At 36.2% G+C, this 27,158-nt stretch overlaps 3 protein-coding genes across 6 annotated transcripts in view; 1 reads left to right on the top strand and 2 right to left on the bottom strand.

Moving 5' to 3' along the window:
• Positions 1–4,716, bottom strand: part of LOC136277224 (uncharacterized) — a 72,932-nt gene extending 68,216 nt beyond the window's left edge. For all 4 annotated transcript variants that reach the window (XM_066158942.1, XM_066158944.1, XM_066158941.1 and 1 more), the window contains exon 1: positions 4,544–4,716. In XM_066158942.1, the coding sequence (XP_066015039.1) occupies positions 4,544–4,555 (12 nt within the window). In that variant the 5' untranslated portion in view covers positions 4,556–4,716. The remainder of the gene's footprint in view (positions 1–4,543) is intronic.
• Positions 4,717–4,821: 105 nt separating this feature from the next.
• Positions 4,822–14,792, top strand: LOC131778591 (cystathionine gamma-lyase-like). Its single transcript, XM_066158939.1, has 15 exons — positions 4,822–5,215; positions 5,294–5,375; positions 6,326–6,421; positions 7,462–7,574; positions 8,053–8,136; positions 8,493–8,540; positions 9,299–9,356; positions 10,233–10,310; positions 10,424–10,576; positions 11,080–11,201; positions 11,386–11,438; positions 11,565–11,631; positions 11,918–11,989; positions 13,350–13,413; positions 14,557–14,792. Exons 1-14 carry the CDS (start codon positions 4,967–4,969, stop codon positions 13,368–13,370), a joined length of 1,296 nt encoding a protein of 431 aa, XP_066015036.1. The 5' UTR covers positions 4,822–4,966; the 3' UTR covers positions 13,371–13,413; positions 14,557–14,792.
• Positions 14,793–14,811: 19 nt separating this feature from the next.
• Positions 14,812–27,157, bottom strand: LOC131778574 (putative RNA exonuclease pqe-1). Its single transcript, XM_059094999.2, has 13 exons — positions 26,909–27,157; positions 24,154–25,802; positions 23,091–23,192; positions 22,089–22,304; positions 21,419–21,662; positions 20,677–20,811; positions 19,652–19,765; positions 19,011–19,078; positions 18,389–18,493; positions 17,325–17,440; positions 16,739–16,877; positions 16,029–16,149; positions 14,812–15,254 (listed from the first exon to the last, which is right to left on the bottom strand). The coding sequence occupies exons 1-13, from the start codon at positions 27,006–27,008 to the stop codon at positions 15,130–15,132; spliced, it is 3,234 nt and encodes a 1,077-aa protein (XP_058950982.2). The 5' UTR covers positions 27,009–27,157; the 3' UTR covers positions 14,812–15,129.
• Position 27,158: the final 1 nt, after the last annotated feature.

The raw sequence follows: 27,158 nt of genomic DNA, 5'->3' as shown, positions 1-27,158 counted from the left end.
TATATTGTACCACTGCAATTTCTCTTCAAGTTATCAACTCGATATATCCCTCGTTCAATGCGCTCTCTATGACAATAGTAATCCCATATCTACAAGCAGCCATGTATTATTTTGTTTACTATATAAACACCATAGGCATTTGCAGACAACTTGAAAGGCGATTTTATTAACGAATGAGAATTTGCCATTCATTCACGAACGTATAAAAGTGGCGCGAAAAGCGGGTGACGTCCAGCAGCTGATTGGCGATACCAATCAGCGTATTTCATATGATAAACATTTGTTTTTGGTCATCTTCCCTTTAGCGTTACAGTTCTCTCAAATTTTCATTTTCCACTTTCACCGTGACAACGTTTCTAAATATAATAACGGTGAACTTTTTTTTACCGTAAACAACTCTCGCCAATTCTGCACTTAATATTTTTGCAGTCAAAAGCGTAAGTGTCCAGTGAAATTCAGTGGCGCTTTGGATGTCATCCCGATACAATCAGTTTTTGAATAATAAAATCTGTTCCTTCCTTATATGAAAACGATGCTGATTCACAAAATCAATATGGGTTTGTTCGTGTGTAGTCGAGTCCCGAACAAGTTAAAATGAGCATCCATCCCTCAGTTGTTTTCATTCACTGGCTTTCTCTCACATGCAAAGAAAATTTAATGTTATACCAAGATACTTCGCTATAAGCGATAACTTTCTCTGCTCTCAACGAACACTAATTTTTTTGCTGGTTGTTGCGTTGATATCTACGTATACTTTGTAATAACAAGTTGCACATATTCATCACCGGAGGGAGATACAAAGCTAAAGAAATCACATCAATAATATGTATTCTTTATATATTTTTTTTTCCAATTTTCATGTCTTTCGATTGTAATATGCGACATATTTCTTCATTAGCTTTCCTCACCTGAAGAGTACTTGCAATAAATTTAACTCCAATAAAGTTCTTTTCCAAGAAAAATACTTGACTTCTCGTTGTATCTAGAGAAAAGCATATTTAAATCGTTTCGCGTGCTATAAAGAATTAAAGCGAATATCATAAGTACTCTTCTTAAAGAAATATCCGAGGAAGATATTCAAAATTTTTTAAATCTATGTACTCCATGCATCTCTGTGTGCAGAAACCCTCAGTATCATGCAGGAATTTTATGGATAAATTGTTACTGAACCAGTTGTCTTTAGGTTGGAGGAGAAATCTGAGGCCCTAGCTCTCTGTTTCTTTGAGCTCCAGAATTGTCTGCTGAGTTTGGATACAGTAAGCGAGGCCATAAATAATTGTATAATAGTTCCCTACGGATATGTGACGCACTTGATACTGGAATCAGAAATGCCGCAGCTTCGTAAATTCCTCATGGGAAGATAAATAAGCCACCTCAAGGTCTGGTATGTTTATTTACATGTCAGCATTGATATTTAATCTGTCGTTTAACCTGATCTGACGGATAGGGTTTTTTTTTTCGGTCGTTGGTTAAAAATGATTTTTTCCTCTGTCACGAAAGAGCTTGAAATTTCCTTTGTATCATTATGTGATTTAAGACATGAAACTTTCGACATTGATGATCTAGGCAGTATGCAGGATGATCCTTTATGTATCCACTGTATGTCTTGGCTCATTAACGAGAAATCCATAGCTATATGTGAGAACTTCAACTCGTAAAATCCGATGGTCTAAGATTCGATCCTGCGTTCGTGACGAGTAAATAAGATCGATATTTCTTTCATTCTAGTGTCTCATGTCTCAAATTATTTCTATTTGTATCTTTAGTCAATACCCGTTTATCTCATTCACTGCTTTAGGTCGCTATGAACTTATTCTGTCCTCACCTTAACTCCTATGAAAATGTGATTTGCCCCACAAGTGTGTAACAAAACGGTGCACTTGGTCACACCAGCAGTATTGAAGAAGCTGAATATGAACTCATCGAGCTCGAAACAGAAAATGGTGTATCATTGTTTATTTCGTGATCCACGATTGTATTTTGGAGCTATGTTGTTTCACTATTTATACGCCAAGTTTGGACAGGGCCTCATATAACATTTTTTAACTTTTCATTTTCATTAATCCGGAATATAGCGCAATGACATAAACATGCTATTTTTTCAATTTAATTTTTTTTGGCTGATGTGATGGTCGTTAAACCATCGCCTGCTTAGGTTGATCGAAGGGCGCTGGATTGCCATACGAGAGGTCTTGAAAGGACTGGGGAGAATGAGAAACACTCATACTGAAAGCATAGTGAAGGAAATTTTCTTATTAAAGATGCGGGCGATTTGTCGGCCTGGAAACAGGAAAAGTTGACCAATAGTGCTGTGATTCGACGGGTGAGTGAAAAGAAATGACATGAGGCCAAATTTAACAAAAAGTTACCGTATAGCGAATATGACTAAAAATATAAGGAAAAATTAAATCTGATTTTCTTCGACCGGATAACGTGGAATTCTCGAAAATTGGGACTAAAATTAAATTAACTACAATGGAAAATCAGTTTAGTAAGACAGGAGAATGAATGAAGCATCTTTAATAATATCAAAGTAATTCCAAATCTTACAGAAATTTGACAACCTGTCAGAAGGCCATCCATGGTTTAATTGTTCGATGACTGAGAAATGTGTTCTTCCAAGGTCTTTTTGCTCTGTGTGTCACTGGCATTCATTTCAATGTACGTAAAACCAAGCTATTCACAAACCAGTGTCGCCGATGTGGTTTTACCAACTCCCGGGAAACCGGACACAAGAGCTGCCTTAAAGGACAACCCATCTTGGTCTTTGTTGAAAAAGGAAGCTGTACAAAATAAAAATGCTTACAATTGTGATTCCATTACTAACATACTAACTACATGTATAAGTGACTGTCAAGTGAAATAAATTCATCAAAGTTCATAAGTTACAGCTCTTTAAAAAAATGTATCTCTGAATTTGGGAATTAAGAAACAATCTGGATTCGGTGTGAAAAGTTATAAATGGTGAAAAAGTAAAAAGCTCTGTAGATACACCATAAACATTTCAGATCAATGTCAGCATCTGCGCACCTACCCCTCCCCTAACCCAACAACTGTCAACTGTTTACAAGTAAGGGTTAATGTTGTATTAAGGGAGGGGTAGGTGAGCAGTTTCCCAGACACTGACGTTGAACCAACATTTCAACATCAACTGATAGTAAAAGGATAAAATACATTTTTTTGTTTAACCTTTTAACTCCCATGAGTGACCAAGACAGAACTTCTCCTTACAACATAAATACAATATCATGCAGACTAGTGATGAGAATAAATAAAAATGTCAACCAGGGGATTATTAGTTGATCCAAGACCAAATTCTCCAAACTAACATTACAAGAATTGTATAGCAGACAGTAAGGAGAATTACTATTGAGATCTTGGGAGTAAAAGGGTCTATCAAAGCATGCATTTTACAATTTTTTCCTGTAAACTGTATCTACAGATTTTCCAAACCAGCTTTAATTCTGATAATCTTCATTTTCCTTTCTTCTGGCTCAGAAAATCAAGAGAAGACACCAGGTGTAGAAACCAACCCCCCCCCCCTTAAAGCCCCAGTCCATGCAACTAGCCATGTAAGTTTGACTTTCCCACAGATCATGCAAATAAAAAAGGTGCGAGTTTGAGTTAAAAGGTAATTGCAAGTACATTGTTATGCCAGCCATATTCCAGAATTGTCAGGTAAATTGCTCTTTTGTCAAGTGACCCATGTTTCCTATATTATTAGTATTGTTTATGTTATACATATTTCTTGTTATTTGTATTTCCTATCTTATTTCCAATCTCATAATTTGACATTCCGTTCTTGATGTATTATGTTTGTAATACTTTACTTAGAAACCACTGGCAATGGCATGTAGAAAGCAGAGTTCAGTCCAGTCATCAGGAGATTAAACTCATCTAAAATTTATTGCTGGCATGTTGGTTACACCAGGCTTGTGGAAAAAATAGTCTGGGTAAGGTGAAGTCTCAAGGTTTCTTTATCAATCACCTTTCAAGTTAATGAACAATTTCATTTTCCCTTCAGTCTGAGTAAATGAAAGATTACCTAATACTTGTCAAAATTGTGAAATAATCATTAGAGTTCCATATTGCAACTGCTCTGCAGAAGTAGTAAGCTGCAGTTTGAACAAATTTGTGGGGAATGCTTAAGTCCTGGATATTTCGAACTTCAGTGAAATTTAAGTAGCAGTGTATCACATCACGCTGTTTAACCCTTAAACTCCCATGTGATGTGATTTACATGTAACTTCTCCCTAAACTATTTATACAATATCCAACAAAAGAGTAGGTCGTTATCTTGATCTAACAACAAATTCCTATAACAAATGTACAAGGAAACGTCTAGAAACTAGAGAGTAGAAATTAGCAAACAGATCTTGGGAGTTAAAGAATGAAGACAAAATTGCTTCATGTTATGACCTTGTTTAAGATAAAAAAAAAGGCAGAACATTGTAACTTGTCAGCCTCACTCAGCTAACCTGACATACTCAGGCAAACTATTGAAAATTATACCTACAAAGTTAGTTAACACACAGTACCATACCATTTCTGACATTCCAGTCCAGAAAGATACCTTGGGTTAGATATATGTAGTTGAATGAAACTCTTGGTTAAAACACGCTGTAAAATTACCTACCAATAATTAAATACCAATTTTGGCAATTTTACCAAACCATTTTAGTATTGTAATGTGTTCACATCACTCTCCGGCCTGGCCGCTAGTGTGCTATTAAGAGGCCGCCATATTTAAATCCGAGGGGGCTCTGGAGCCGGCGGTGTGCGTGGCTAAAAACTGTTGGGGTGTGTTAGGGGGAGGGGAAGGTTACATCGAGCTTTGAACCTTTCTTTTTGAGAATAATCTACTTGTTTTAGCATGGAGCCCGTTTGTTTTCTTTTAGAGAGCCAGTACGTTTGTCCATTTGAGTAATTTTGGGGAGATCAATGCATATCTTGAGCCGCAAATGCCATGATGATTGTGCAACGAAGCAGGTTGTTGTTGTTTAGAGTATTACGTCACTTTGTGCCCCGGTCTACCCTCTCCTCTTCTTCCAAGATGGCGAACGAAGCCGAACAAAAAAATCTCAAACCTTTTCCGCATTTCGGAACTTTGGCGATCCATGCTGGCCAAGAACCCGAACAGTGGAATTCTAGGGCAGTTGTGCCGCCGATTTCGATGGCTACAACATTTAAACAGGATGACCCAGGAGTTCATCGTGTGAGTTTCTCGTCATCTTACGTGAAAAATTTGCAACGATCAACGCTGCTGTACCTCTGATCTTTCTGCTTCTTCTAGGGATTCGAATACTCGCGATCGGGGAACCCTACCAGGAACTGCTTTGAGGCTTGCGTGGCGGCTTTGGAGGGTGCCAAGCATGGTAAGGAAATATAGCCTTTATCCTCCACGTGAACCCCACACGTGAATAAAATTTTTGTTTTGGTTACTTATAAGGACATCACGATTAGTCCACATTATAAGCTTTGAAGAAAACAGAAATAATTGCTGGAAATATTTTGTCAAACTGGTTTTCAAAGTGATTTCTTCTAATGGAAAATGAACAAACATGTTTCTTGCCCCAGGGTTAGTTGGAATTGCTTTATGAGAAATCTTGGCCGGGCCGGTATGAAAAAGTTTGATGGCAATCCCAATCGTTTTCATAAAAGAGCAGAGATCAGAAAACCCTAACAAATGACCTCAATTGTGAAAAATCTATAATACCTTTGTTATGCTCTCCGACCTCTCTCTTCAATAAACACATCACTTTGATCAATCAAAACTCAAAATTACTAACTAGTGATAACTGTTTATTGATGAAAATTACAATGTTGCGCCCCCGGGAGGGCGGGAGGGAAAACGAGCTCGAACACGAACCTAGCAGACACAACTAGCTATCTAACAGCGTGGAAACGCGAACATGATACTCTTATTGAGCCATCCCTGTTATTAATTAACCTCGTTTCCTTTTTGGGATTTGATGATTCTGGCAAGCTTTGAGACTCCCCCCCCTTCCAACCTGGTGTTTCTGCTGACTATCCTAGGGGTGGGTAACAAGACATTTCCTGAACATGTAGTCCTACTGATGAATGTTACTTATGCAGTTGAGTCTACAAGTGAACAATACAGACTTTGGCTTATTTAGAAGAACTTTCAATGTGTCTGGTAATTCCACAACTAGAAATAGTCAGACTTAGGGGAGTATAGAGGGGAGAATGAATTATGAGAACTGACTAAGAAGTACCAGTATGTGTTACAAAATTATTATGAAATGTGCAAGTTGATATTAATAATTACTAATGGCACGACCTCTCTATTTCAACTCATCCTTAGGCTTGGCTACCTCTTCTGGTCTGTCAGCCACAATGTTATTGACTCACTTACTTAAGAATGGGGAACACATTGTTTGCGTGGATGATGTATATGGAGGTATGCAGTGATTGAATAATATTTATATGATACTTAATAATTATTGGATAGTGTTGAGCAAAATCTTGAGATTTGGCAATGGGGAGCTGATAAATCATTTGCTTTTGACTGGGAAAAATAATTGTTTGTTAACACACTGACAATTCACAATATTTCAAGATTACGATGCTCAATAATTGTTTTACCATCAGACAACTGTTTTCAGGAATCACAACTTAAAGATGTATTGTTAACAGCAAGACACAATAAATCTGTTGTAACTATCAAGAGTGACTTGCATCTTATTTCAACTTACAATATCACCCCTGAATCAGACGTCAAGGTCAGGAGAATAAAGGAAATGACCACAAACTAAAGAAGCTCTTGACTGTTAAACAAACTCTCCTTGTCAGTACCTTAGGACATGTATAGAGAACAGTTTGGAGAACATGCATACTGATGTTAGGTTGTAAAGGGTTAAGCATGGGAAAACCATGTTGTAAAGTAGAGACAATGTTTTACCATTGATGATTTAAGGTTTTAATAACCTGATTCCCAATTATAAAAGTACAAGAGAGATACACAAAAGTTACTGATTAAGCTGTAAGTGAATAAACACAGAAGACATACACAAAACTATTTATTATTATAATAAAGTACGTAAAGTATTCAGATTCCAAGTTTGCAACGTGTCATTAAGAGAGTTATTTGCATGATGTGTTTTAATTTCATGGAGTATTTTTATTACAGTATACAACAAACCATTATACAAAAAAGAAAGAAAGCAAGTAATGCATTAAAATTATTTCGTGAAAGGCCTGAAATTATTGAAAGCACTAAGTTTGCCGTCAGAGTAGGCAACATCAACATCACATCAACATCATATTCATGGGGGTTGAAAAGTTTATAGACTGAAGCAAACCACAAATTTATGTCTAAAAGCAAGTACAGACAGCTGTCAAGTGCTTATTTTGATTTCCAGATCTAGTGTGGACCCAACTTCAATAATACACAGCTTTTTTATACCAAACATTTTATCTGATTTTTTTTTGTACTGACAGGTACCAATAGGTACTTCTCAAAAGTGGCTGCTGCAAATATGGGAATAGAAATATCAATGGTGGATGCAAGTGATTTGAGTAAACTGAAAGCTGCCATTAAACCTAAAACAAAGGTTAAAAATTTTCAGCAAACTATTATAATTACATGTTACATATAACTGATGAATATTAGTTTGACAGCTCAGAAGTCTCATACGTTGAGGGTAAGCCAGAAGTTTTCATGCGAAAGAATGCAGTTTGCTTCTGAGTGATCTTGAAAAAATATTTTGCTGAATAATTTTTTAGGGATTGAGCATTAAGAGGAGGAATTATTAAAATTACTTCATCTTTAAATGTGTTATCTATCGATTTTTGGCCTAAATTAAATAGTAATCAATTAAGCTTAAATGGGGAGAATAATAAAACTTATGAAAATTGGGATAGAGAAATCTTCTCTTTACCTATCAATAATTCTTTTTTGAAGTTTTTGGAAGAGCTAAATTAAGGCACCACACCCTCCCAAGGTGAAAAAATATATACTTTAATATACATACTATGCCTTTTTGAGATTTGAGGAAAAAATTAAATTTTATTGCCTTTAATTCAATTTAGATGGTATGGATTGAGACTCCAACCAACCCTCTGCTGAAACTTGTGGACATCCAAGGTGCTGCGGAGGTTGTTCATCAACATGAGGTACATTTGGTTGCTGCAAGACATTAAAGGTTTAGTTCAAAGCGACAATTTGCTTTAATGTGGTGTGAATAATTTTCTGTCAATCTCTGCACCTGCACTACACTTTTTTTTTAAATCTGTTCCCCCAACTAGTCAAACAAATGAAAACTTGTTTGAATTGGTGCAATGGCCGCAGGAAAAAAAATGACTCTCAAGAACTTGTATTGGAAGCAGTTAACTTTATGCACAGACCTCTAAGAAACAAACTCAGAGTTTTTCTGGCCTTAGCTATGTGGCTTGAGTGAATATCCACATACTGGATGCAGACGTTTCTCAATACTAACATTATCTCATATCCATAATTTTTAATCTGACAGGGAGTTATTTTAGTGGTGGATAATACTTTCATGTCATCATATTTTCAGGTATTTGAGTGGCGTTACATTTCTACCTGTTAATTACCTTAGGATATGTAGGTTTCTTTTGATTTTCTAGAGATAAATTTATAAAAAGGCCAGAAAGGCATGGGCATAGTTGGTCAGTGAGAGTGCTTGTCGAGGGGTAGGCTGTAATGAGTGCAGTGACTTAAAATACATACTAAATAACTGATAATAAACAATTATTGGATGGGGTTTTTGTGATATCAAGAATAATCAAGGTCTCAGTGAGGTTTATCTGCTGAAACTTTGCCAAGACCTTGATTTTTCTGGATATCGCAAAAACCAAATCTAATAATCGTTTTATTATACATTGAACCAAAAAAAAATATTTTTGCCTCTTCACTGGTGGCAAGCAACACAAAGCTCAGAAACTTGACATGATTACCCTTAGAAATCATGCACTGCAATCATACATGACAAGATATCCCTTCAACCTTGAGTGACCTTAACATGATTATTGTATTATATGAAGCTAGATAACATCTCAGATGCTGATTTGGTAAATTCACTGTACAATTCGGCATATTAGAAAAGAGATAGTTACTTGAATGTATAATAATATTTAAAACAAGATTACCAAGTACTAGTTAAGAGAAGTACAAGCTATTTTTTTATAGCTTGTACTTCTAAAAAAAAAAAAAGGGAATACCTTTTGGTGTTATCTTGGCACCTTTTCACAGTGAATAAAACAGACTGGTAAAATCTTTATCTTAAATTAAAATTTGTGAAATATTCCTTTGCAGCGCCCATTGTCTCTTGGGGCTGATGTTGTCATGCACTCAGTGACAAAGTACATGAATGGTATGGAGCTTTTACATGAGGGTTTCATTTTGATAATTTCTCTTTTTGAAATTATTGGCCATTGCTGAGCTGTCTGAGTGTGATAACTTTGGCTAAGTAGGATACCTCACTTTGATTTTTAATAAATAATTAAGTTTTCTTACATTTGGGGAGGGGCTAAATGCAAATTTGGTCCACAAATTGGAAGATTCTAACTTTCACAATTGTTCCCTTTTTGCAAAACAGCCCCGACCAACATCTCCATAACCCCTCACTCATTATTTTTGCTCTACCATCTTTCTTTATTGTTGTTTCTAATAAAGAAGAAATTAAGGTGCTTTTTAACTCTGGGAAGCACTAGCTGGGTGAATACAGTATATTATAGCCAAGCCTATGATACCAGAAATAGCTTGATAGATCACAGGCGGCCCAACCTCACGTCTCGATTAGTTCATGAATGCGTCACGTGTTGTGTGACTCGGTGTTAAGTTATGAGAGGAACCGTTGAAAATTTGAACACGTTACAAGGAACAGTATTGGGAACGAAATATGGTCGATTTACAGCAATAAATATTTCGAAATATGAATATTTTACATGTAAAATCAATAAAACTTACTAATGCCCTGTGTGTCCATCGTAGTTTCTGGCGATTTCTGCCATTTTAAGCTTGCTTTACCATCACTGTTATCCATGTCTTTTTAGCGTGTTCAAATTTTCAACGGTTCCTCTCGTAACTTAACACCGAGTCACACAACAAGTGACGCATTCATGAATTAATCGAGACGTGAGCTTGGGCTGCCTGTGGATAGATCATACCAGCAGACAATAAAATAGTGTTCTGAAAGTTGTGAATACCCCACACACTTGCTTGATAGAATTATTACTGACAACTGCAGGTCATTCTGACACAGTGATGGGAGTTATGTGCACAAATAATGATGAAATCTGCAACAGGCTGAGGTTCCTTCAAAATGGTAAGTAAATAGGTAATTGTCTCTGTACTGAAAAAAGTTCTCTCCAAACCTTTAAGATTTAGCAAAGTTTACAAATTAATCAATCTATAAACTCTTCTTTTTTATTTTGTTAGCTATTGGTCCAGTGCCAAGTCCTTTTGACTGTTACCTTGCCAATCGTGGTCTTAAAACTCTTCACTTGAGAATGCGTCAACATGAAATTAATGCTACAGCTGTTGCAAAATTTCTGGAAGGAAACCCCAGGGTAGAGAAAGTTATGTATCCAGGTATGTTAGGGAGGGGAGAGTTGCAGTGGTATTTTCTATGAAGAGGTCAGCTGCAATGAAGTAACACACTGGCAGTTAAAAACTCTATGTTAGTGTGGTCACAAATTGCTAATAAGTTCTATAGTGAATGCAAATTTTTCAAAGGTAGGTTTGGAGAACTAATTGAAAGGCATATGGAAACATGTGTGAAGAGATAGCATATCTCTTAGTTAACCCTCTACACCCTAAAATCAATATGTAGATTCTCCATACTGTTTTCTAAACATTTCCTAAGGTGCTGATAAGGAGAATTTGTATAACAAACAAGAGCTTCAGTCTTTGGTTGATGATCATTTCCTGTATTCTCATGACCTTAATGTTTGATTCTGGGGATGATGTTGTAAGGAGAAATTACATGCTAGTCTCTTTTGGAATTAAAGGGTTAAACAGACCTGCTCAAAAACTATCGATGAGGTAGATATATTTACATGGTACAGCATCATTGATGTAAAACTTTTTTTCAGGTCTGGAATCATACCCACAGCATGAACTTGCTAAAAAACAGATGACAGGCTTTGGTGGTATGGTGACTTTTTTCATTAAAGGGAATTTGGAGAATTCCAGAAAGTTTTTCAAATCATCTAAGGTAACTATTGATATTTATTTAATAATTTTTATATAAAGTTAATGCTATTTTCAAATAGGCTTAAGGTTGGAATTCTTGTGGCATTCAGGATATCCAAAAGGAAACCCATTTGTCTTACAAGTATGATTTTTTAATGTCTCATGTCACTAAATGCCATGAGTCTTTTTTTATCCTTTTCTTTCAGTTATTTACACTTGCCGAGAGTCTTGGTGGTTTTGAAAGCCTGACAGAACTACCGTAAGTTCTGCATGTACTTAAAACAACTAGCCAAGACTGTTAGAATGATTGGCTGAAAAGATATTGACTTGGGAATGGAAAGAAAAGTTCATTAAAATCAGGCATCTTTTGTTGGTTTATTTTCAGGGCAATAATGACCCATGCATCAGTTCCTGCAGATCAAAGGAAAGTATTAGGAATATCAGATACACTGGTGAGTATGATATCACTCATGGTCAGTATGGACAGCAATAGTTATTTTGTTTATGAATCTGAGACTGCTGGCAGTCTCTTTTTCTCTTGTTTTGGACCAAGCTTTGGGCAACAAGAGAATTGGACTTGAAACAACAAGTCTGGTCCCAAGGAAAACATTGATAACATGTTTCATTTTATCAATAGTTTGAGACAGCTGGCAGTCTTCTTTACTCAATATCTTTAAAGACATAAAGTATGAAGTTGCTCTTACAATATTCATGATAGAATCTGTTATAATTCCCCAGATTCGTTTATCAGTGGGACTTGAAGATACTCAGGATTTGATTGATGACTTGGACCAGGCCCTCAAACAAGCGGTAAATTGAATGGACTTGTACGAAATAATGAGATAAATTTAAAATTAATTAAAGATTGGAGCTCAACACAGTGTTTGTGACTGGAAAGAATTATTTGACATCTACCCCATGCACTGGAGCTTTTCAGTGCCAATGTAAACAAATAGTGGTATAAAAATTCCAAATTGTAAACATAACTCAAGACAATTAAAATCCCAACAAGCTATTTGCACAAACTAGCTGACTATCTTCGGTGTGCAACCACCACTTTTAACCTAGCAGCAACCAAAAAGAAATCCATGGAGTAACAATTTTATAGCCCTGAACATGGAACTAAGCAGTTCCAAGCCCATTCTAAGAAATGATTGACTTGTACCTTCTCCTAACAACATCGATACAAAATGCAACAAACAGCTGATAAGAATAGACAAGCTTATTAGTCAGAAGGCATTATCTGAATCTAACACCATATTCTCTTAAATGATTTACAAGGAAATATATGTAGTAGCCTGAAAAGGAAAATTGTGAATCAAATCTTGGAAGGCTTACCTAATAGTGAGAACAACCAGTCCTATGCAATATTATTTGAGGGTGACTAAAACTCAATTTTATGGGAAATTATTACTGCTACTAAATGTAATGTACCTTTGTCACTAATTTCTATGAATACATGTAATATATCTAATATCTAATATGTGATAATTCATAGTTTTGGCTTTTGTTTCACACACAAAAGTTGTACATGTATGTGCTGGATGAGCCATGTGTTTGATGAGCGTGTAAATCCATGAACCTTTCCCCAAACCTATCACGTTATCAAATGAAGATAGTCCACTATTGCGAGACACTTGTAATGTCTCTTGTTCTCCATGTGAACGTAAAAGCTTACATTGTCAAACATTATCACATGTGTGTTTGACTCTGAACATCCCCAACATATCTTTTGAGGAAGAATGGAAAATAAAAGGAAAAAGAAAGATAAAATAAAAGGAGTAGGTATAACCATTGCACTAGGTACATTTAGCGCCAGGAGTAGCAATGTTTTGTATAAAATTACATTTGATGCACTTTCAATTCATGTACCTGTTCTATTTGCATTTTAAAATTTCTTGCCCTGTCCCTGGCCTGTCAATTAACCAGTGTACAACTCTGTTCCTTTTTTTCACAATTTCGGCATCAACATGAGCTGTTCATTTTTACACCACTTTGCAGTTTTGCTGCAAATTATACACTACAACTATATACGGTAGCTGTAGGTACATGCAGTCACAGACTGTTTTATTTAATTAATGCTCTCCAACTGTGCACAAATTATATTCAACTTTACTAAAAATCTAAGTTTGTTATTACTGAATGCATAATGTGAAAACTTTCTCTGCAGGTGCCAGATTCTCTTTTGTAGGGAAACAAAATACCACTCATGATGAAATTTGAAAACAGCAAAGGTAATTATGTTCTGAAGGTGATAAACAAACCCTTTTAGTAAATTAACCATTAAGAAATTGTCTTATACTGTTGTTAAATAATTTAAGTGTAGAATGTGCACAAGCTAGGATCATTATGTTAAAGGGGAAATTCACTGGGTCTTTGCTGCTTATAAAACAATTAATAATATTTAAGTGTTTGTTAGCACCAATGAGCCATAATAATAATAATAACAAATAAAGAAAATAGTGTAGGTTTGGTATAGTAATATGTTAATAATATGGATTGAGGTGATTTCATTCAGTGATGTATTAAAACTTTTATTTCATGATAAATAGGTTATGTCTTTTTATATTCTTACACAAGGTGTAACAACAAAACAAAAATGCTCCCAATTTGAGTTAAATTTACTCAACCCTTTAACTCCCAAGATTTCAATAGTAATTCTCCTTACTGTCTACCATACAATTTATGTGATGTTAATTTGGAGAATTTAAATTTGGATCAACCAATAATCCCCTTATTGATATTTTCTTTACTCTCTTTACTCGTGTGCTTGATATTGTACTGATAGTGTAAGGAGAAATTCTGTCTTGGTCACTATTGGGAACTAAAGGGTTAAATGAAGCAATAACAAATGTATAAATAGTAATTGATATTAATATCATATCTATTAGACTATATAGAACTCTTTCCATAACCCAAATGAATATTTTAACAGATGAGTAAAGAGGGTAAGTTTCTAAAGAAACTGTGGTGTTGTGTCAATTTTATCAACTGAATTGATTAAGAAAATTAGCCACCCCAAATAGTTTCTCCAGCTGACATTTCAAGTATTGGCCCTTTGTTAAAGTGATAAACCTTCATCATTTGCTCCGAAGAGGAGCTAACACTTGAAATGTTAGCTTTAAAAACTTGTTATTTGGGCCAATTTAAATCATCAACTCACTTGATGAAACCAAATTATCTGCATATACTAACACCTGTGTTTGTAAATCTGAAATAGTAACAATTATTTTATTCATTTTGGATTGATTCGGAGAAGTTGCCAGTAAGTCTCTCTGTCAGGAAGTTCCTGAACTTTTTGTCTAAAAAAAAATATTTTACTGTAATAAATAACTGCAAAAGAACATGATTATCATTTGGTGTATTTTCTCCTTTAGGGTTTTAAAGCCACCTGGGAATTTGGAATCTGATATTTAAACCAAATAAAATATTGTACCAACACTAAATCTTCATTCATGTCTGTTTTACTTTGTACCTATGATTCATTTTCTCCTTATTTCATGATTCAACTGTTGGATATATTTTCAGTGGTTCAGAAATGACAAGTGTTAATTACTGAGGTCACATGTAAGATACTGAATGAATAAACATATCAGTGAAATCTTTCTCATTAACTGCCTTCCCCCCCCCCCCCCCCTCTTCCATATAGACTTCACAGACAGCTCCATGTGAAGTTTCACCTAAACCTGAAAGATGACAGTACCAAATAAATAAGTTTCAACTCTTACACTAACTACCTGTGGCAAAACCCAAGCAACGCACCCAAAGGGGTGACTGTCACAATTCTAAATCTAACTATTACAGTTTGCAATTTCACTGTCAGCTCCCCTGTTAACAGAACAGATGAACAAAACTTCTTAATTTAAGAGACTCCCTAAGAAAGTATGTAGAATCTTTTAGCAAAAAGTACCTGTCAACTACCTATTGCTGTGTGAAATGTTGAAGTGTTGCTATGAAACTGCAAATGCTTGATGCAGAGACTTTTGTCTTGATGTCTTCTTCATGTCTTCTTTCACCTTCCACCTCATGAGCTCCAAGCAAGCAGATGCATCTTCATAGCTGTCATGGCCATCAACTGTAGTAAAATATTAGGGAATAATTTTTTTAAATATCTGTCAAACTTCTGAAAACGTAAGGCAAAGAGAAATCTAATGTAACAATTTCTGTGGAGACCAGGAGAATGAATAAAAATCAGTATCTGGGCAACTACACACCTACCCTTACACTTACCCAACAACAATCAACTGTAAGCAGTTGGGGTTAAGTTTGGTTGAGGGGAGGGATAGGTATGCAGTTGCTCAGATAATGTTATTGATCCAAGAATCCAAATATTGACATCACTAAGTAAAAGAAGGCCTAATAGGTCTCTAAATCCTGTCAAATTACCTGATGTTTCTTAATATGAAAACATGTGAATATCCCATTAGAAAGACAAATTCTTGACAACTTTTTACCCAAACTGCTTCACTTAAAGACTGAGACAAATCACCAATTTTACAGTTGTGTACTTAGTTGTCATAGTTGTCATGCCTTTGATTGGGTGTGAGGCTGAAGGTGACCTTGCTGTGATAGAGACCAGTAACTAGTTAGCATGATAGCAGAGTAATTCACATCTGAAAAGCAGCAACATTTGCATGATAACAAGGTCACCCTTAGCCTCCCTCCTGTTCAAAATCAATCAAGCATGAAACTGTAAAATGAACTATTACACAACTAAAGAAATTTCAGGGATCCAAACAAATAAGTCATAATAAAGATTTGTAGTACAATGGACTGATGTGCACATTGTGCACAGTTTCCTCAAAAAAAAAATTGTAACCATTTTTTCATCACCTTTATCAAAACTTACCACTATCCTGAATAATCTTTTTGAGGTGTTCGGCTGTGAGGTTACGAAGAGCTCTCTTATAAGGAGGTCCCAGTCGGTGGGGAAATACCACGGAGGTATCAACTACTTTATTGTGAATTATCTGAGGAGAGAGCAACCTTACTCAATGACCAAATATCACTAAAGAAGCTGTAATGACGCTAATCCTTGGTGCAAATATTGGAAATGTCTAGTCGCATAACTATTGCAACTCAGCAAGCCACAAAATGTTTCTAGTTCCAGGAATCCTCCTGATGACCTAACCCAGGAAATACTGAAATGTAGACTTTCTCTTCCTGCATCTAATTTGCAAATCATTGAGCCACAATGCCCTATTTGCTTGCAGGGAATGACAGGGAGGTTAAGCAAGATTCTTGTGGAAAAGAGTTTAAAATTTTTACATACTAGTCTGATCCAAGAATTAAAAGAAGAGTGGGTTTAAATAAGACTTTGTCTCTGCGATTTTCAATTGCCTAAAAGGAAAGACAACTTAACTGATACCTTAGTGATGCACCTAGATACAGCACATCACATTCTGTAGCATTTATTAGAGCTCCATAGGAAGTTCCCAGGGGGCCTTCTTGAAATCCTACTGAAACCCTAAGCTAGGGTAAAACTCCAGCTTAACATGAATGAACAATGCTGCTCTTCATTGTTTTTATTTCTGTTTATATTGTACCCTGGAAACTTACCTTTGTTGCTTTGAGGTCACTTTCCAAGCTGTGTCCCACTAGTATAGTGTCTTTGTGAATCATACTCAACAATACAGCTTGCACTTCATGAATTGTTGTTGTCACACCATGCAGTGACTCTTCAGTCACTCCACTGAATCTAAAAAAAACAAAAAAAAAATGCTTTGTTTAACCCTTCATCCTTGAGGATTTACACATAGGAAGGCAAGTGGGAGTAAAAGATTCAGCTAAGCTTAGCTTTAAACTGCATCAAAACAGTTTAAATCTTGCCACTGAGATCAAAGTATTCTTGAGTAGCAAACCAATTTCAGCCCCAGTGCCCTAACTTTCACCCATTATCCAAAGTCCGCAAAACATTGGTCTTGAAAGGGGAGAACAGGCTCAGTATCCTGAGCTGAATTGAAAGCTTTGGAAGAAAGTTCAATACTATTCCTTTTGTTTACAAATTGATGATTGGATGCCTTACAAAGAAGTTAGGAAATTATTAGAAAAAGGCTTTTGAACAAAGGAATTAAGAAACCCTGATTAAATGTTAACCCTAGGTTAGTGCTAATTGGACTCCCAACAATCAGGACCTGATGTTTACCTTGTATTGTAATCAACAATGGTTCTTTCTGGAATGACAAATGTGTCATAGACTCGCTCCAAATTCCAGTTTATCACAGTGATGCGGGTTAGCTCTAGCCCTGAAGTGGTGTAACACTGAGGAGATAACAATGCAGTAACTATACAACATTTAGTCTTGGGAACTGATCAAGGTTCTGTCTCTCACAAGTTTTTCCCCTGTAAGTTGAACTAATTGAGTTTCCAGTATATAATTTAGATTTCTGTATATAAGTCACCCTTATTAATTGTTTTGAGATCATTTTGAAAATTTTTAGTTTTATTAAGCATTAAAATGTATTTTAATTCGATATTTTTATAACATTTTTCGTATATAAAATGTTTATTCATAACACAACCACATCAGCTGTGCTGTAATTTTAATAGTGAATAACTAAATGCTGTTACTACTGGTAATATGAAGTATCAATCACTAAATGGTAGATTGTTGTTAAAATAGGGTAGCAGATTAAATCTCAAGGAATATCCCCATGGTACCAATCAAATTCATTTCTATCCCTAAGAAGTAAGGAGAAGTTTGCAGTCCACTCAAGCTAAATGACCCATCCAGCTGAGCACATCCCAGTCTCTGCAACATGAGGTGACTACAAGTATTGCTCCCCCAGGATGTTAGTCCATCACAGGTTTCCTCCTTCTCCCTTCCCCCAACCACATTTTATTTGGTTTCCCTAACAGTTTGCCAGTGCCCATTTATACACTGGGTGGAAAGAGAGATTATGACAGTGTGGTATCCTGTGCTAGACCACAACACAATGACCCAGCCAAGACTAGTAACCAGACCTCTTCCACATATCAACCCTTGCACCAACACATTTTCCCTCTCTCACACATACCAATTCCATTTTTTTTTTTAAACTTCAATCTGAAAATCCCTCCTTTCATCTGCAAATCAATCTGTCAATCTGTTTCCATAATTCCATTATTCATAAAAATTAAATACATTATACTAAATCTGATAACTATCAAAGTTTGAGTTGACAGAAATCTAAAAGCTATCATGAGATAAGACAAAGGAAATAATGTTACCATTTCACAGTCCATGGAAAATATTTTCTTTCGTTTTTCTACCAGCGGACTCACTATGGTAGTCATAAAGCCTTCTGTGTTATTCACATTGTCACTCACATGAACCTGTCACAGAAACGTGAGATGTTTCCATATCTTTTCAGAGTTAACCCTTTGACTCCTAAGAGGGACTAGCATCTAATTTCTCCTTACAGTATCATGCCTTAATTGAACATTAAGGTCATGAGAATAAAGAAAATGACCACCAACTTAGGAGGCTACTAATTGTTAAACAACTTCTCCTTGTCAGGACCTCAGAAAATGTATAGAGAACAGTATGGAGAATATATACACATACTGGTGTTAGCCAGTGTAAAGGGTTAATTTTTATAAACAGTGTGCTGGGGAGTCCTAAGTTGGGAAAACTAATAGAACAAATACATTTTGCCATGTTCAAAGCTGTCATCTACGATTCTAGAGGAGGGGTAGGGGAAAGAGGGGAAAACAGAGAAGGGAAAGAGGGGGTAGATGGGAGAGGTGGTTCAAGATAGGTCAAGGGTGCTTGACTATAATTAACTATCACAACCACAGTGATTTAGACACAATAAATATATGAATAAAATTTTGACCCAAAAGAATCTACCTTTCCAACACAGCATCCAGGGCTACCAGCATCTCCTTGACAACAAGAATAATTTGTAATTGGTTCCCCTGAGAGAATAAAATTCAGGTCAGCCGATTAAATATCCCTTGAAAGGTTTTGGCACTAAAGAAGTTTCGTAAAAGCAACTTTGTGCAATTGGTGAAAACTGAATAGTCTTGATACGATTACTTTCTTAACCCTTTAAATCCCAAGATCTGATCATTTAATTCTCACCTCTAGCTGTTACACATTTCCTTGTAAATTAGTTATAAGAATTTGGTGGTGGATCAAGATAACAAGTCCTGCACGATAAGTTTGAGTATTCTGTCTGTTGGACTCACTACCTCTTTTCTGGATAATTGATGGATATTCTAGGGAGAAGTTACTTTTTCATCAACTTCAAGAATCCTAGTTGATTCTAGATCAACCAATTTGATAAATTCCTCAGTTTTCCACAGGAGGAAAAAAACCTTGCCTAAAAAAACCACATAAAGTACTCTCTCATAGACAGCTGCATTCTGTACTGCACTTACAAAATAGTTAATTTCTATATTACATATTTGTGTATAAAAAAAAACACTAATTGGTTGTCAGTTGTCATCACAGTCATACCATTAATGTGCAAACATGAAAAAAATAACCTCTTCTTCGAAATAATTTCCCAGCATGATACACACATTCTTCTCTTGTTAGATAAACTCCATCTTCAAGAACAACAAAAGGCTTGCCACAACGACAGCAAGTCCTACGTGTAACTAAATGGAAGATCATTTCAAATCAGCATTGAAAAAAGATAATTTAAAACTCTAACCAACTAAAATTAATTCTGTCAATATTTGATATTTTTCTTTCTTCTTTCCCCTTTTTGCCTAACAATGTGTCTTCATTTGTACAAGGAGAGATTCCTTTTTGGTTATTCCTGGAGGTGAAAGGGTTAAATGGAAAAGTTGGTGCCCATTCCAGTAACATCAACTGACAAAGAAGTTCATCCTAACTTTTACATATTAGTCATAAAACAGTGTTTTATAAATTGAGCTTGGATCAGAAAGGATGTTTAACTGTTTGGTCTATTAATTAAAGTAGCTAGGGCATCAGAAGTAACTAGCCAATGAAAATGCTGGCTGAAGGGTCTTCTGGAGAACACTGATCAAAATTAACAACATATTAAATCTAGTAAAGTAAATGGTTTGAACCCAGGAGTATCAGTAGTTCGTGTAGTGTGATCGTCCGGGTGAGCGTAGTTCTGAAAAGAACTGTTGTTGGTGACTGACGTTTCGACTATCTGTGCGATAGTCATCTTCAGAGTCAAGTGAGGAGTAGTTGTCAGTCGATGATGTTATGCTGGAAGACAAACAAACCGACAAACAGACCGACAAACAACAGACGGATCAAAACCGACCAATGACTGTTAACAAACTCTACACGAGTCTTCCAGCCAATCACATCACGGCTAAACAGACCAATCACGTTCAACAGACCAGACTTTATAACATCATCGACTGACAACTACTCCTCACTTGCCTCTGGAGATGACTATCGCACAGATAGGCGAAACGTCAGTCACCAACAACAGTTCTTTTCAGAACTACACTCACCCGGACGATCACACTACACGAAATATTAAATCTATTTTGCTACTGCGCAAAGGAAGGCTCTGAACACTTACGATCTTTAGATGGCTCCTTTTTAGTTTTAAAAATAGCTCTTCCGGGCGCTGTTGGACAGGGACGTGGGTAACCATTCTGTACTAAGTCATCTTCACTCATCAGATACTTAGACAGGAAATCATACATCAACTCCTCTATAACATCAATTAAAAAAATTATAATCATTAGAGAGGGAAAAGAGAATTGTTGGCCCAGCTGGTTGTTGTAACTAAGTACAAGTAATTTTAAATTTGGTGTCAAAAGGGATCAGGGATTGCACTCATTGTATTTTACTTAGCTCTGTAATTGTTTTAGAAGGCTGTCAACACTGGCCATGCTGTCTTCAGCAGCCCTCCCTTCTCAGTCAGATGTAAATCTATCACTGATCTTGAGTGGGCACTCACTTTTTTACAGGGCTTGGGACAGTTCACAAGTATTCACAAATATTTCTCATTAACTCACTGAGACATTTTCTTTTTGTGACTGACTATCATGATCATGACTCCTTCCATTAAAGAGTTTCACTTCTTTTATTGTCAAATGAAACTGTGTATCTAGATAAACTGGATTGTGGCAAGTTGGCTTTATGAAACAAGAAAATTTGAGAAGCCATAAAGGGAATAACTGAATAACTCTCAAAACCAAAGAATAAAGAAAATCTAAGACATCAGATCCCACAAACAAAGCTGGGCTGTCCTTGTAGAAAGAAGGTTCCCCCCTCCTAAAATCATAATCAATTGTAAAGCAACATATATCAATTACCTGTAAATGGATCCATTTGTGGAACAGCTGGTTGTTGTTTTGCAGGGCTCTTGGTACTAACAACAACTGCCCCTGAAGACAGTGTCTTAGTAACCAACACTTTTGTTGTAGTCTCACTTTTAACAGGAGAAGGTGATTCCAGTTGTGTTATACCTCGAAGTTTCTTGATAGCATTCACACAAAGATTCAAATAAACTTGCCTTCTGGTGCTCCTTTCATACAGAGTTTTTTCTTCTTCAACAGCCTGGGTCAGGGAAAAATTAGCACTTTAAAATACTTAATATCAAGTTTTCTGCAGGGTACAATAATTGTATTGTTGTGCAACTAGACTGGAGTGGCAGAGTTAAATGACAAGTAACTTCCATGTGTTTTTTATGTTTTAATATTCCAACTGCTGCAAAATTTCTCCCCTTGCTGGTATTCACTACCCTCCTCCTCCCCCAAATAACTTCCTCCAGTATTTTGAAGATCTGAAAGATTTTTTTTACATAAATGACAACTAAAATTTGAACAGATCTGTAGAGATTTAAGAGGTAGGAAGAGTAAGAGCTGGGGGTCAGAGGAAAACACAACAATAATAGGTAAAGTGCCTAATGTAAAAACTTTGATTAATTTTTTAGTTTTAATTTCAAGCTTCTGACTCCATGTTACAAGTATATGCTGTTATTACCTTTTCAAATGCTTCTTTCTCACTGCTACAAATTCTAAGGTATTCATCAACTATTCTGTCTAGGTATCTCTGACGTTGACTTTGCGGCACCTTAGCACCATACTCCACAGGGATCCTAGGTCTCGGCAGTGATCCTGCAGGGGAGTTATTCTTTAATACATGAGCCACCCTCTGTTTGGCTGGCTTGTAACCCTCTGCCTCCTTTACAGGAGATCCCTTGGATCAGAAGAACAATCATCAAATTACTGATAACTGTCTACTAACAATTTATTTATCCTTAAAAAGGATAAAAAGAAGAAAAAAATTTCCTTTAATTGCTCAATTAATAGTTAATTAGCCATAGAGTAATCTCTCCACTGCTACCAGTAATCAGCATCCAGTAAAGTACCCAGCACTAACATTAAATACATGAAGTTTTACTTCCTGAACCAAACTGCATTATTTTATACATTTAGAACAGCATTAACTTGTTAACACTTTTTTATGGCAAAAATTAGCATAAAAAATATCCCAGTGCAATATTTATCTTCCAAATATTTATTTTGGCTAGCCAAATTAGAAAAAAAAATCAGCAGAACACTGTGATGCACAGGCTCTCCATCAGGCAACTTAAAAATTAGACTTAATAAGAAGATTCAAGGACACCAAAACAGGATTAAGTTACTATGCTTGTTAAGTTCCCTTGATAAGGGGTTTCAAAATGTTTTTAGGTAGCCATCAGACTCAGCAAAAGTTAAAGTGACTGTGAAAAGTTCATTAACGGCCAAAAGGTAACTTATTATTTTGACCAGAGTAACCGGTGACATGTTGTCAAGTAGCTAGCAGAACTGCGGTGGTCACCAGCTTGCTTTGAAATCCCTGCTTTATTTGGGTCCTCACAACATGTACCTCACCCCATGGAACAATTTTTACACATAAAAAGAAGCTTCCCTAAGTAATAACACCTTGCTCACTGACAATTCAAATTAGCTAAACAGAGTAGCTTTCCCCATCAGTTCTTACCGACGTTGAAGGTGCCTCAGACTCCTCTTTCCTTTGTACAGCTGTTAAAGACTTAGGGTACCTTCGTACAGGATTAGCATTTGATGATAATCTCCTAGGTAGCTGTAATACAAATAACACTATCCTATGAACACCGTTGAAACATGTAATGGTACTTCATACATTACCAGGATCTTATGACTAATAGAATCATGAACAAACTGATTACTAAAATTGGTTTTCATGGGCCAGACTCATAACACTCAACTGTGACCTTCAACAAGGTTGTCAAAACATCTGCAGCTGCTCTTAAGGACAACAGCCCCTTTACGCTCTAAGATTTATATGCATATTCTTCACACTGTTCTCTTTTCATTTCCTATGATACAGACAGAGAGGATTTGCTCAACAATCAAGAGGCTCTCTTGTTGGTGATCATTTCCCTTATTCTCATGGCCCTAATGTTTGATACAACAGTTAAACTGGGGTTAGGAGAAATTAGATGCCAATAACTCTTAGGGGTTAAAGGATTAAGGGACACTTGTAACTTACAAGTAATCAATGGATATAAATTTTCTCAGATGTTCTAACCTCTTAACTACATGTAAAGGCAAAACTCAGGCTTGTGTCTCGAAAAAGCTAAAATTCATAATGTTACTTATTTCAATAATTAATCCCTTAACCACCAAGTAGATGACATCCAACTTCTCCTTACAATGTCATCACTGAATCAAATGTTAACCCTTTCTTTCCCGACATCTCATTTATTTAGTAATTCTCCTTACTGTCTGCCATTCAATTTTCATGACATAGAAAGAAAGTTTAGAATTTAAACTTTAGAATTAGATCAACTAATAATCCCCTAATTGATACACTTTTTAAATTTTCATCACTTGTTTGCCTGATTTTGTATTAATAATGTAAGGAGAAATTCTGTCTTGGTCACTTGTGGGAGTTAAAGGTCATGAGAATAAAAGAAATGATCACCCACTAAAGAAGCCCTTGATTGTTACACAAATTCTCCTTATAGAGAACAGTGTGAAGAATATGCATACTGATGAAAGGGTGCAAATGGTTAACTTACATGACTGGGCATATGTGCCACTCGCTGTTTCTTCCCAAGTCCTAATGCATCAGCCATAGATGGTTGTTTAATCACATCAGAGTCGTTAGACACAGAGGACAATGTTCTCTTCCTTGTTGATTCTTGTGCCTGTTTTTTAACAGGTGATTGTGAATCCTTCTCTATCACAAGGTTGTCTTGTGGCAGTTCAAAGTTATTCCAAATCCTTCTCAGTGAATCATTCTCCTCATGGCTTGAGTCACCTCCTGCAGGGCTGCACATGTAATCACTATCTTCACTTGACATAGTTAAACCTTTGGCACTTGTCTGAAGTTTGGTTTTCTGAAAATTGTTCTTCTTTTCCAATCCTCTGTTCTCTAATTTTTTGGGTTTCAAAGTTTTAACAGCAGCTATTTCCTCCTTAACTTTTTTCTGCTTTTCCATTTTCTCAGTTTTGTTTTGCCTTTTAGAAGGACCAAAGAAATTTATTTCAGTCTCCGCAAGGCTTAGTTTTCTTTTTGATGCATTTGCTTTGCCTTTTTTTATGTCTTTAGAATCATTATCAATAGGTGATTTACTAGAGTGAATGGTGTGTTCCAGTGACTTTGATGCAGACAAAAACAACTCATGTAGTTTATATTCCTGTTTGGAAATGCTATCTTTCCTTTTCGTAGCCTTGTTACTATCCTCACTCTTTAGTGCAGAAGAGTGAAGTGAAGAGCTAATTGCACATGGCAACTGCTGGGACTTTCTTTTCTTTGCAGGTATATCCAAAGACTCTTTTGTGTCTTCATCTCCTTCAACAGAGATTTGAAGCTGAACAGATTTTCGTCTTTGTGGCTTTTCCTGAGTCACGTCATATTTTTCTTTCCCTCCAGTGAATTCCTGTTTCTTTTCTATATAGTTACTTTCCAAAACCAATGATGAATCATTTTTCTCCTTCACAGCTTTGGATTTAAGTCTCTTCGCTAAACTGTCAGCCTTGATTTGAGCAATTCTTGCCTCCTTAGCAATGTAAGTTTCAGTAACATTAACATCAATCAAGTTACCCTTCATTTGGCCTTCTCCTTCAGTGTCATTCTCAAAAAATCCTCCCACAACTGGGGAATTACTTTGAGAAACAATGCAACTAGAAGCATTTGAAGTTGAATTTTGTCCTACATTGGTACTTTTAACAGCAGTTTGACTGCAACCAGGTAAAGAAACTGTGGTCAACCCAATGATTTTAATCTCCTCATCAGTCAGAGAAGCAATAGGTTGTTCACAATCATTCCGATCCCATTCAGACATTTCCATGCCCTCATCACTGGGGCTGACCATATGTGAGCTAGTCACAGGTTCAGTTACATCCAAGCTGGTCTTGGGCAAAGATTCTTTGACACTAAAAAGTTGATCATCCTGAATATTCTGCTCTTCATCACCTCTATTCAGAATGCCCCTTTTAGAAGCTGTGTTTGTTTGTGTGGTAAATTTATTTTCAATTTCAGGACTTGTACTGTCCACTGTTTCTACCTTCCTTTTTGTTGCTTCTGGTGGAGTTGTTCTTATGTCAGCCTGCTGTTTATCTCCATCAGATACATCTGGGCTGGGTGTTGTAGTCTTAACATTGTTGGATTGTAGTTCAATATTATTCTTATGAGGTGAAGTTCTACTCTTTGAAGCCTTGAGCCCTGTGTGAGAGAGAAAATGCACACTTCAGGGTTCTGTGACCAGCTTTTCATTGATTTCTTCACAGTCATCAATTGCAATCTTGAGTATTAGAACGGTTGCCAAAAATAAATTCTGACTTAAAAATATTATTGCAGACTCACAAGTCATCTTGAGGCTCAAGTTTAACTGCTAACATCCTCTAATTTCACCTAACAATATCACCCCTGAATCAAACATTGTGGACAAGAGAATTAAGAACATAATCATGAAATCAGGATGCTCTTGATTGTTAAACAAATTCTCCTTTATTTCCTTTATCTCATGACCCTTAAACTCCCAGAGATGATTTCCAAGTAACTTCTTTCTATAATATCCATACATCATCCAGCAAACAGGCAATGAAGATACTCAAACTTATCAGAACAAGTTCCTATCTTGATCTAATACTAAATTCTTGTAAAGGAATGAAATGTGTAGCAGCTAGAGGGGAGAATTAAAAATCAGATCTTAGGAGTATAAAGAGTTAATTGAGGTGATAACTTGATAGAAGTGAAAATTACAATGACTAAGAGGAAGAAAATTAGACACTTTCACAATCCACTGCGTAATACAGGGCGACCACTTAATGTGGTGCCACTTAATACAAGTTTGACTGTATTTAAATAAGGGTCCAAGGGGTTACATTTGGGAAATAGAGACAGTTTTCCTGGCTTCCATGCAAACTTGTCAGTTATGTGCTACCCAATCTTGTAGCTGTGAAAGAGAATTTTGTGTTACAGCTTGATAAAAGTCTCTAGTCAATCCAGTTGTCAATTCTCTTTTTGAAATTGTGGGGAGAACTTTCGAGTTAATCATCCCTGAGAGTTATACGGTAATTGACCATATTTCAAAGGCATTTGACTACAATTAAGCGCTTAATAGCTGCTGTAATTATCCCAAACAACTCAAGTAACCCGCACTGATTTCGTTCATGTAATAAGTTTAATTTCGATACTCCACAACGAATCTCTTTATCTACTAAATTTCACCTTAAGATTTAAAGATAAAGAAAGGTCTGACTCTAGCGTCCAGGGCAATGTATCCCTAGGTACAAATTCTACCTCTTAAGTGTTAGAATTCCACGTACCGGGTTTACTGTGACGAAAATGGCAATACGGTCTGTGGCACAGACCGTGAACAAAGAATGGACAGTTTGTACTCCGGAAATACCCTGCTGTAGGAAACATTGTCGCGAAAATTCACCAATGTGCTACTTGAGTGATTATAAGAGGTAAAGTTCCAAGGCTACGCTACAGTAAAACGTCCTTTTTCTTTCCTTGCTCGAAGTTTCCTTCATCTTTGAATTCAAGTTCGTCTAAAAGGTTCTTGACATCAAT

The sequence above is a fragment of the Pocillopora verrucosa genome, chromosome 12 (genome assembly GCF_036669915.1).
Source record: "Pocillopora verrucosa isolate sample1 chromosome 12, ASM3666991v2, whole genome shotgun sequence".
NCBI classification, from domain to species: Eukaryota; Metazoa; Cnidaria; class Anthozoa; order Scleractinia; family Pocilloporidae; genus Pocillopora; species Pocillopora verrucosa.
The sequence above is the reverse complement of the archived record's forward strand: the minus strand, read 5'-3'. Positions and strand labels throughout refer to the sequence as shown.